General features: G+C 51.5%; 1 protein-coding gene and 1 non-coding gene across 2 annotated transcripts; both read left to right on the top strand.

The window, feature by feature from the left end:
- The first annotated feature begins 698 nt into the window (after positions 1-698).
- LOC144676393 (histone H1.5-like) lies at positions 699-1,385 on the top strand. The gene has a single exon (XM_078536816.1). The coding sequence runs from the start codon at positions 717-719 to the stop codon at positions 1,383-1,385; it is 669 nt and encodes a 222-aa protein (XP_078392942.1). The 5' UTR covers positions 699-716.
- Positions 1,386-10,735: 9,350 nt separating this feature from the next.
- Positions 10,736-10,841, top strand: LOC144676394 (U6 spliceosomal RNA). The gene has a single exon (XR_013575324.1). It is a non-coding gene; the product is annotated as a U6 spliceosomal RNA (small nuclear RNA).
- The last annotated feature ends 799 nt before the right edge of the window (positions 10,842-11,640 follow it).

Raw genomic sequence — 11,640 nt, forward strand, 5'->3', positions numbered from 1 at the left:
TGTGAGCAGCTCCGGTCTCAGAGGGTTTAACAGTTACTGAGCTGGGAAACTACAACTAATCCCCGAGAATCCACAGCACAGGCCGAGAGGAGAGGAAAGCCTGTCCTGGGAGCTGTAAATCTGAGACACAGTTTGTCCTGTCAATGTGTAGATGTGAACATTGTATCAGCGAGAGTGTGTTAAAGGGGCGGGCGGGTTAGACTAATATCACCGTGTTTGTGTGTCCGGCCTCAGCGCCAGATTTCCGAGTCATTCTTGTATAAAATCACAAGATTTCCCTGTCATAGGATCGCGCTGCTCCCCTGCACAACCCTGAAGAGAGAATTTAAGGCAAAGTTTTCGTTAATTTCAAGATTTCAGTGGAAACACAGAGAAGAAGTCAGCGCTCGGCTGAGAGGGCGCGATCAAAGCAGCAAAGAAACGGGTTTAAATCGAAATTGCTGCAATTAATTCAGATGGACCTTTCTCGACAACAAAGATTCGGATTTTGTTAACAGAAGGAAGCGAGTGTGGGAATCTGAAATGTCCAATTTGAAGTGGAATTGGGGAGTTTATGAGGAGAGAGAAACACAGAGAGGCTGGAGGAGCCGGGAGCTGACAGCAGGTTGTCTCTGCCCCGTCCGCTCTCTGTCTTTAAGTTGCTCTGAGCCGCCACCACTGGTTTCATTTCTGATCCGGTTCTGACTGTCAGAGAGATTTTCCACACAGTCTCGGATATGACTGATACTGCAGCCGCCGAAACGGCTCCTCCAGCCGCTGCCGCTCAAGTCAAACCTCCCAAGAAGAAGAAGGCGGCTTCCCGATCGAAGGCAGCCGGTCCCAAGTTAGGCGAACAGATCCTCAAGATTGTGGCGGGTTGCAGCGATCGCAAGGGGATGTCCCTGGCCGCGATAAAGAAAGCTTTGTCTGGCAGCGGTGTCGATGTGGGGAAGCTCGGCTCCCAGATCAGGCTAAGTATCAGGAGGAAGGTGGAGAGCGGCTCCCTGGTGCAGGTAAAGGGACAGGGCGCCTCCGGCTCCTTCAAAATCCCTAAGAAGGAATCCCAGGGGAAAGTGGGAAAGAAGGAGAAGAAACCAACAGCCAAGAAATCTTTAGTGAAGAAACCAGCGGCCAAGAAGCTGAAAACAAAGAAACCAGCAGCTAAGAAATCTCCAGCCAAGAAAGTAACAGCCAAGAAATCCCCAGCGAAGAAAGCAACAGTCAAGAAAACAAGCAGCAAGAAGGCGGCAACTCCAAAAAAGGCGGTGAAGAAAGCAGCGCTGAAGAAAAAATCTCCCGCCAAGAAGCTCACGGGCGGAAAGGCTTTAAAAAAAGTGGATAAATCGAAGGCCAAGCCCAAAGTGAAAGCAGCAAAGGCTAAGAAAGCAGCGCCAGGAAAGAAATGAAACCAGCCGAGCAAATTGTAAACCTCTGAACACAAAGGCTCTTCTCAGAGCCGCCCACGTCTCTCAGGAAACATCTGATCCCCGAATTAAATGTCCCTGTCCCGGCGCTGGGAGCAGGTTTCACACTGAAATGATTTATATTAAATTGAAAATTCCCGGTATGTCACTGACATGCTCTATACCCAGCCTCTCCCCCACTCTGCAATAAAACAGAGCGGTGACCGTGTCCCATTGTAACTGGGGATTTGTTCAGCTGCTCTGTCAGTTTCTGCTCGTTCCCTTGTCACAGATTCAGGGTGAGAGTGTGTAAGACAGTTACCCGGGCGAAGTAACCCCGCGCTACAACTCAAAGCCCAACACATGAGTTTGTCTAATTCAGCTGGAGTGCGGTGTCGGTAAACTGCTCAACCCGTCTGGAGGGGAGGTGTGTGGGGATAGAACAGAAGCTGGGAGTGAAGTGGAAACACGCGGATTTGATGGTGTATAGTGTATGTACTTGGGCTGAAATATTACAGAATTTTATTTGTAAAGCTCTGCAATTAAAAGCTGCGGGTTTCTAGAACCGTTGAACATGAAGCCCCAATCGATAAGTTTTGTGCCGAGCGCTGTGTTAACTTCCAATGTCGACAATTAAATAAAATGTCGGTTCGACAGGCAGGGGGCGGAGCTAGATGTTCAAAGACATTCCTCTGTTCTGTCTGTCACTTAGTCACTTCCCCGCCCCGCCCCTCATTCTCAGTCCCTTTCTCAGTCAGGTCGGGGCGGGCTGTATAAAAGAGGAAGCTGAAACAGCTCGTCTCTCATATTCAGTAGAGATCTAAGTGAAGAATCATCATGTCTGGCAGAGGGAAAGGAGGTAAAGGACTTGGTAAAGGCGGAGCAAAGCGCCACCGCAAAGTGCTTCGTGATAATATCCAGGGCATTACCAAACCAGCAATCCGCCGCCTGGCTCGCCGTGGCGGTGTCAAGCGGATCTCGGGTTTGATCTATGAAGAGACTCGCGGGGTGCTGAAGGTTTTCCTGGAGAATGTAATCAGGGATGCGGTCACCTACACTGAACACGCCAAGCGCAAGACGGTCACTGCCATGGATGTGGTGTACGCTCTGAAACGCCAGGGCCGCACTCTCTATGGATTCGGCGGCTGAACAACTCGACCCTTTCTACCGAACACACAACGAAGGCTCTTTTAAGAGCCACCCACCGCCTCACAGAGAGAGCAGAGACCTGAGAACGGGAGCTGGGATGGGCTGTGATCGGGAATGTTAGTGCCTGATTTGTTCTGGCGGGGATTGTACTGAGAATCTGTTTAATCGTTTATTTACCCGGATGGCCCATTCTGCACTGATACTGATACTGAAAATAATCCACTGCCTCATATTTTCGATAGGTTTTGTTTTAAATGAATAATTAGTCAGGTAGTAATGACAGGATCCGGCGGTTCCTCTGACACCAGCCGTTCAATCCGTCAGTGGAGTTGAGGTCACAATCATATCAGGATCAGGCGGAGCCGGCTCGATGGGCTGAGTGGCCTCCTTCTGCTCCTAATCCCAATATTCGCACGTATGTTCGTGTAGACTCAGACTGGGAACAGCGGGAGATTCGAGCCGCTCTTTATCGGCATGAACAGCCTAGAATGAGGGCAATGCGAAGGGGTCTGATGCCCCCAGCACCGTTTCTATATTATTACCCATTCCAGCCATATAAGCGAGCTGAGGTTTTTAGGGTTGGTTGTGCTGTAGGGAGCAATGGACAGTCCTTCAATTTTTGCCTCGGAAATTCAGCACTGACTTTACATTTTTCAAACAACAGACTGGTGTTTCTGTCCAAAAATGAGCAGATTCACCAGGATGATACCTGGTTTAAAAATTGCAGGGACAAGTTACATGAACTGGAATTTCATTGGGGTTAGGAAATAGCGAGTGAGAGTGAAAAATGGTATTTTTAATTTTCAAAAAAGGGAAGAACGAAGTCTATTGTCGAGACGGGAAACGGCTGCAAAAAATTGGCGGAATTTTTGAAATGGCAATTTAAAACAACTTGACCAATGAGGACCTGAGTTGCCAGGGATTAATTCATTGGTTAGATTTTGGATAAAACTCCCTGGGCGTAAGGCTGCAGCCAATTACTGTTCGGGGCGGTTCCTCTCAGAGTTTAAAAAGGCGGATTGTCGAGCAGATTGTATTAATAGTTCTTGCATCTCAGACTGTGGTGAATCTATTCAGAAAATGGCCAGCCGTTGCAACGGGAACGTGTGGTGATGGTGCATGTGTACAACCCCTTCGTCCCTGTCGCCGACGTGGTCACCTTCCTCACCAGGTACTTCGATAAGGTGGGGAGCGGCACCGAGATTCGAGACGACTTGGGGATCTGGACAGGCAAACGCCTGTTTAAGGTCACGCTAAAGACCGATGGTAAGGGAGCCATTTTCCACCCTCCTTCCAGTTTCGCTATCGGGGGAAACCGTGGCTACCTGGTCTACGCTGGGCAACCCAAGCATTGTCGCTCATACGGCAAGGCTGGTCATGTGGCGGCCAACTGCAGCGCCTCCCTCTGCAAGATCTGCAAACAGGAAGGGCACCAGACAAAAGACTGCAAACAGGCCAAGTGCTGCAACCTGTGTGGCGAGGCAGGTCACCTCTACAGGACCTGCACCAAACGCTGCCGTACTTACGCACAGGCAGCCAAAGCCGACCAGGGGGAAGCAGAAGAAATGTTTCGTGTCACTCCAACCACCAAGGCCCCCAGGGAGCTCAACGGGACAAAGGAGGACACAGAGAGAGACAAGGTGGAGAAAGAGATTGAGGCAACAGAGAGCCAATCAGCAGCACTACCCCCTGTACCTCCCAGTCCTCAGGACGGCGAATCAATGGAGGAGGAGGCAGCAGTGGAAAAGCAGCAGGAGGAGTGGCGGACGGTGAAGAACAAGAAAAGTAAGAGGGAGCGAAGAAGAAGCAAAGGCGTTTCCCAGAGAAGCGGCAAGAGGCGTCTCCCATCCGACACGGATGACAAGGGCAGCAGCTCTTCGGATGATGAAGTGCCAGGGCGGCACCGACAGAAGAGGCGGCAAAGCTCCAGGGCGTTGGAGGACGAGACACCCGAGCTCCAGAAAATTGGAGACAACAAGGAGACCAGCGCACCCCAACTTTGCCTGCAACCTGAGGAGGCCAGTGCACCACAGCCCCTGGAATCTGGGAGCAGTGAGGCAATCATCGCACCCCAGCTCCAGGAAGCCGGGAACAGCAACACCCCAGAGGGGGTGAGTTTTGGAGAAGCTTCTCCAGCAAAGGTCATCTCAAAACCCACTCTCTACGTGAACCTCCAGATGCCACCGGAGCAGAACACGGCCAAGGAGATCTACCTCAGCCCATCCAAAGTGAAGGAATTTGAGCTCACTACGGGTATGAAGGAGCAGACTAAAGGTCTGGGACTCTCAGAGACAGTGGGTTTGGTAGGAGAATAAATGCTTTAAAATGGGTTTAAAGATTGTATCCATAAATGTGCGTAGCATTAAATCTACTACGCGATGTGTTGCGACCTTGGACTACCTAGCCAAGGTCAAAGCTGACCTGTTGTTTCTGCAGGAGTGTGCGATACCGCACCTCAGCTCCTACAGGCAATGGTCACGATGGTGGTCCCACGGGCCATCGATCTGGTCGGGCGGAAACGACTCTCGTTCCTCCGGCCTGGGTATTCTGCTGCGGGGAGGCAACTTCATCGTCTCCGAGGTCAAGGAGGTGGTGGGCGGGCGACTCCTCGTAGCAGACGTAATGTACAAGAACGCTCCACTCCGGTTAATTAACGTGTATGGCCCGGCACAAGGGGATGAGCGGCTGGAGGTTTTTCAGCAGCTCCCACTGCTGCTGGCGACCTCCAGGCCGGTCATTCTGGGCGGTGACTTCAACTGCATCATCGATGCGGCTGGACGATCCGGCAGGGCCGGCAGCAGATTGGACGCTACGTCCAGATCCCTGATGGAAACAGTTAAGGATGCCAAGCTGCACGACGTCTTCAGCAACCCTGCAGACGGAGCGCAGCGTAGATACACCTGGTCGCGGCCAGACGGGTCCATTCGTTCCAGGATAGACTTCCTGTTTGTGTCCCGTGCATTCACAGTCAGATCCACCGAGGTCAAGCCGGTGTTCTTCTCTGACCACTGCCTCCTACTGGCGGACTGCCACTTGGAGAAGGACCTGAGGGTGGGCAGGGGGGCATGGAAGCTAAATGTGCAACTGCTGACCCCAGAGAACATTGAGGAGCTCAAGAGGGATTACAAAGGTTGGAGAACGGTGAAACCCCTCTTTGAGTCCCTGACACACTGGTGGGAAGCGATCAAGGGAAGCATCAAGAGGTTTTTCATCCTCAAAGGCACCCAGAAAGCTAGAAAGGAACAGAGGGAAATGTCCCGACTCCAGAAAAAGATGCAGAATCTGCTCCGGCTGCAGTCGATGGGGGTCGATGTCAAGGTGGAGCTCCAAGAGGTGAAGGGCCAGCAAGCCTCGCACTTTGCCTTGGAGGCCTCCAAGATCATCTTCCGTTCCAGAGTCCGCTCCGTGGAGCAGGATGAGACGTGCTCACGTTTCTTCTTCCAAAAGGTACACACAGAGAGCTCTGTGATCAGCAGCCTGAAGGAAGAAGACGGCTCAGTAAAGTCATCACGGTCCGACATTCTGAGGATCAGCAATTCCTTTTATGCCGGATTGTATGACGTGAAGCCCACGGACAGCATGGCCTCCCAGTCCTTCCTGTCCTCTATCACGGAGGTCTTAGACCACAGTACGCGGGAGAGCCTGGACAAACCGCTAACTCCTGATGAACTGACTAAGGCCCTCGAGTCCTTCGAGAAGAGTAAAACCCCCGGAAGCGATGGCTTGCCGGCGGAGTTGTATTGGGCTCTGTGGGACTTGATCGGCCCAGACCTGCTAGGAGTGTACGAGAGTATGCTCCTGGCCGGTAGTATGTCAGAATCCATGAGGAAAGGCATCATCACCCTCATCTACAAGCACAAGGGGGAAAGGGAGGAAATTAGAAATTGGCGACCCATTTCACTGTTGAATGTGGACTATAAGATTCTGTCCAAGGTCATCGCCAACCGGGTCAAATTCGCTCTGGAATTGGTGATTCACCCTGACCAGACCTGCTCTGTGCCAGGCAGGAAGATCTCTGACAGCCTGGCGCTGCTCAGGGATACGATTGCCTATGTACAGGACAGGGGTGTGGATACCTGCCTCATCAGCTTGGATCAGGAGAAGGCCTTTGACAGAATATCGCACACCTACATGGGGGATGTGCTCTCCAAAAGGGGGTTTGGGGAGGGAATTCGAAATTGGATCCAACTGCTCTACACTAACATCAGTAGCGCAGTCTCAATCAATGGGTGGGAAACAGATAGCTTTCCGATGAAATCTGGAGTCAGGCAGGGCTGTCCTCTCTCGCCTGTCCTTTTCGTGTGTTGCATAGAACCCTTTGCCGAGTCCATCAGGAAGGATCCGGGCATAAGAGGAGTGACGATCCCAGGCAGTGGAGGCACTCAGGTAAAAGCCTCCCTGTACATGGACGACGTCGCCGTCTTCTGCTCGGATCTGCTGTCGGTGCGCAGACTGATGCACATCTGCGACCAGTTCGAACTGGCCTCGGGAGCCAAGGTAAATCGTGGGAAGAGCGAGGCCATGTTCTTTGGGAACTGGGCTGACCGATCCTTTGTCCCCTTCACTGTCAGGGCTGACGGCCTGAAGGTGCTGGGGATATGGTTCGGAGGGACCGGGGCATGCCTTAGAAACTGGAAGGCGCGAGTGGCTATGGTGAAAAGGAAACTGGGCATGTGGGAGCGACGCTCCCTCTCCATTGCGGGTAAGAACCTGGTCATGAGGTGTGAGGCACTCTCCCTGTTGCTGTACGTGGCGCAGGTCTGGCCCATTCCAGACTCCTGCGCGATGGCGATCACTCGAGCCATCTTCCGCTTTATCTGGAGGTCGAAAATGGATCGTGTCCGCAGGGACGCGATGTACAAGCCTCTAGATAAAGGGGGAAAAAACGTGCCCAACATCGCCCTCATACTGATGGCCACCTTTGTGTGTGGCTGCATCAAGCGGTGCGTAGACCCTCAGTACGCAAACACCAAGTGTCACTACGTGCTGAGGTTCTACCTGTTCCCGGTGTTGCGAAGGATGGGTCTGGCCACGCTGCCGCGGAACGCTCCAAGTAGTTGGACCGTGCCGTACCACCTGTCCCTGGTGGAAAAATTTATGCAGAAAAACACCTTTGACCACAAGTCCATCAGGCAGTGGTCAGCACGTAACGTCCTAGAGGCCCTGAGGGAAAAGGAGAGGGTGGACCCTGTGGGATGGTTCCCCGAGCAGACTGTCAAAGTCATTTGGCAGAATGCCTCATCGCCAGAACTTTCCAACAAGCACCAAGACGTAGCTTGGCTGGTGGTGAGAAAGGCCCTCCCCGTCAGATCCTTCCTACACGCCAGGAGGCTCACCCCCTCTGCACGTTGCCCTCGAGGTGGCTGTGGTGGGGAAGAGACCGTTGTTCACCTCCTTGTGGATTGTGCCTTTGCAAAGAAAGTCTGGAGAGAGATGCAGTGGTTGCTGTCGAGGTTCATCCCGAGCAGTTCTGTGACACAGGACTCTGTGCTCTACGGGCTGTTCCCAGGGACACACACCGAGACAAACATCAACTGCAGCTGGAGGATCATCAACTCGGTGAAAGACGCGCTTTGGTCTGCCCGAAACTTGTTGGTCTTCTAGCACAAAGAGTTGTCCCCGACCGATTGTTGCGGACTGGCACAATCCAAAGTCCAGGACTACGTGCTGAGGGACGCACTAAAGCTTGGGGCAGCTGCCGCAAAGGCGCAATGGGGAAGGGTCGCTGTCTAAGACCTTTCTGCCAATGCGCACCGAGAGACTGGGAACTGTTTAGAGCCCCTCGGGCTGTACAGCTCAAAATGAAAGGCTGTAAATGATTGTAATATTGTTTGTACTGATGCACCTGGTGATACATTTTGTAAACGTTTAACCTGGATTGTACCCTTGTAATGGTGTTTTTGAAATGGTTTGGAATGTGATTGAAGATATTTTATGAATAAAGTATATTTTTGCAAAAAAAAAAATTCAGAAAATGGCCAGGACCAAGCAGACAGCGCGCAAATCGACCGGAGGGAAAGCTCCCCGCAAACAGCTGGCTACCAAAGCGGCCCGGAAGAGCGCTCCAGCCACGGGCGGAGTGAAGAAGCCTCAGCGCTACAGACCCGGCACTGTGGCTCTGAGGGAGATCCGCCGCTACCAGAAATCCACCGAGCTGCTCATCCGCAAACTGCCCTTCCAGCGCCTGGTGCGAGAGATCGCTCAGGACTTCAAGACAGACCTGCGCTTCCAGAGCTCGGCCGTCATGGCCCTGCAGGAGGCCAGCGAGGCTTACCTGGTGGGGCTCTTTGAGGACACCAACCTGTGCGCCATCCACGCCAAGCGAGTCACCATCATGCCCAAAGACATCCAGCTGGCCCGCCGCATCCGCGGGGAACGCGCCTAAAACCCGGCTTCAGCACCGAGTACAACAAAGGCTCTTTTAAGAGCCACTAAATTGACAAATGAAAGAGCTGCGATCCCCTGTTAACCATTCCAGCACTTAAACATCTCGAAGATACAATTTATTCTCCCTTGCACCGGTTTATTTGTCTTGTCTACATAGCGTTTGTAGAATTGAGAGAATACAGATGATGCAGTTATCAATTGCAGCTCAGGTTATGTCTGCGAATATTTTAGGCCACGGATTTTTTTCCAACGAATTGCGGCACAGGGTGAGGTACGGTTTGTAAGTCAATACTCAATTGTTATTATAAGGTAACACTATGAACATGAATCGAATGCCCAGGAGTAACCCTCCAGTGCGCAGATATTTTTGATGGTTTATATTAGTCAGTTATACAGCAAAGAAACAGGCCGCTCGTGTCCGTGCCGGACTGACTATCCTTGATTAATCCTTGCCTCTCCAAGTTGAAATTAATTGTGTCTCTCAGAATCTTTTTCATAAGTTTCCCTACCACTGATGTTAAGACTGACTGGCCTATACTTCTCTGGTTTATCCCTAGCCCCCTTTTTGAATAATGGAAACCATTAGCTGTCCTCCAGTCCTTTCACCTCTCCTGTGGTCAGAGAAGATTTGAAAATTAATAACAGGGTCCCTGCAATCTCCTCCCTTGCCTTCCACAGCAGCCTGGGAAAATCTCATCTGCCCGTATAGGAAGGATGTTGTTGCACTAGAGAGGTCATAGCGTTATACAGCACAGAAACAGGCCCATCGTAACCGTGCCGAACATCAAGTACCTATCTATTCTAATTCTATTCTCCAGCACTTAGCCCGTAGTACTTTTAGTTATGTTGTTTCGAGGGCTCAACTAAATACTTCTCAAAAGTTGTGCGAGTTCTCCCTTCGCCATTATTGGTCCAGAATCACTTACAAATTTGGTCCGGCCGCGGACAGACAATAGGTCACTCTTTCACAGACTCTGTGAGTGGCTCTGAAAAGAGCCTTTGGGTTATTAGATTAAAGAATGGCCGCTTCACTTGGTCTTCGAGCCCGCAGCGGCGCTGGTTTTCTTGGGCAGAAGCACGGCCTGGATATTAGGCAGCACCCCGCCCTGAGCGATGGTCACCCCTCCCAGCAGCTTGTTGAGCTCCTCGTCGTTGCGGACGGCCAGCTGCAGGTGTCTGGGGATGATGCGGGTCTTCTTGTTGTCCCGGGCCGCGTTACCGGCCAGCTCGAGGATTTCAGCCGTCAGATACTCGAGCACAGCAGCCAGATAGACCGGGGCTCCAGCACCCACACGCTCAGCATAGTTGCCCTTTCTCAGGAGCCTGTGAACACGGCCCACCGGAACTGCAGTCCAGCCCGGGAGGAGCGAGACTTGGCCTTGGAGCGAACTTTACCGCCGGTCCTCTTCCAGACATTTCCACAACCTCACAAACAATTCGGCAAAAAATGTACAATTTCTCCAGCGTTTACTGTTCTTATAAACTGAAAACTCGTCTGATTGGTCTCTGTTCAATCCACTTATTTGCCTATATTCTTCACCAATCAGATAAATGGAAGCAGAAGGGGGCGGGATTTGCAAATAACCGTCAGAACCAGAAAAATGTCCATTTTTAAAAAGCCCGCCAATTTCACTGCGGGAAAGAAGCGGATTAAAGTAAATGTCGTCTTTGGTCTGAGATTTCAAATCCCTTCTCTTTATTTGGTTTTATTCAGCTTGTGTCATCACCAATCGCAGGCGCGGGTTTGAACATTTTGTTTAAATGTGGTTCATTCTCTTGTCGCTTTCTAACTGTCCCGGGCGGGAATCAATCCCTGTTTCCCGCTTTCCCAGGAGGGAAACTAAAATTGGAACGATACAGAGAAGATTAGCATGGCCCCTGCGCAAGGATGACACGCAAAATCGTCCGTTCAGACTTCACTCTGAACCGAACACCCTTCGCTGTTAACAGGGAGCGGATCGAGTCCTCAGACTGTCCTTATTCCGCTCTGTAATAATCCCACTCCGGCTGTTACCCTGCGGAAAATTAATAAAATGACTCAGTAACTGTTTCAGGAATTGGGGGAAGGGACAATTAAAGCTGAAAACAGCAGCTAATGAGGTCACTTAAAGGCTGTGATAACAGAATAACCGCTTTCAGCACAAAGCGAAGGCCGATGAGCTAATTAAAGGGTTAGTGTCTGCGTTACAGGACAGGAGACACTAACAGCAGTGGAAGTTATTTTATATTATAATAATCCAGTAGGAAGATGTCGGGTGCAGCTCCTTAGTAGAGATTGTGGGTGGCTCTTAAAAGAGCCTTTGTGTTGTGAATGTGTTTTTCAGTCCGTTCGGGGGTTTTACTTGGAGCTGGTGTACTTGGTCACCGCCTTTGTCCCTTCCGACACGGCGTGCTTGGCCAGTTCCCCGGGCAGCAGCAGGCGCACGGCGGTCTGGATCTCCCGGGAGCTGATGGTGCTGCGCTTGTTGTAATGGGCCAGGCGGGAAGCCTCACCCGCGATGCGCTCGAAAATATCGCTCACGAACGAGTTCATGATGCTCATGGCCTTAGAGGAGATGCCGGTGTCGGGATGAACCTGCTTCATCACTTTGTAGATGTAGATGGAGTAACTCTCCTTCCTCGACTTTCGCCGCTTCTTGCCGCCCTTTCCTGCCGGTTTACTCACCGCTTTCTTGGCGCCCTTCTTAGCAACTGGTTTCTTCTTCTCTTCAACCATCTTCAA

This window comes from Cetorhinus maximus, unplaced genomic scaffold, assembly GCF_964194155.1.
Source record: "Cetorhinus maximus unplaced genomic scaffold, sCetMax3.hap1.1 HAP1_SCAFFOLD_1565, whole genome shotgun sequence".
NCBI classification, from domain to species: Eukaryota; Metazoa; Chordata; class Chondrichthyes; order Lamniformes; family Cetorhinidae; genus Cetorhinus; species Cetorhinus maximus.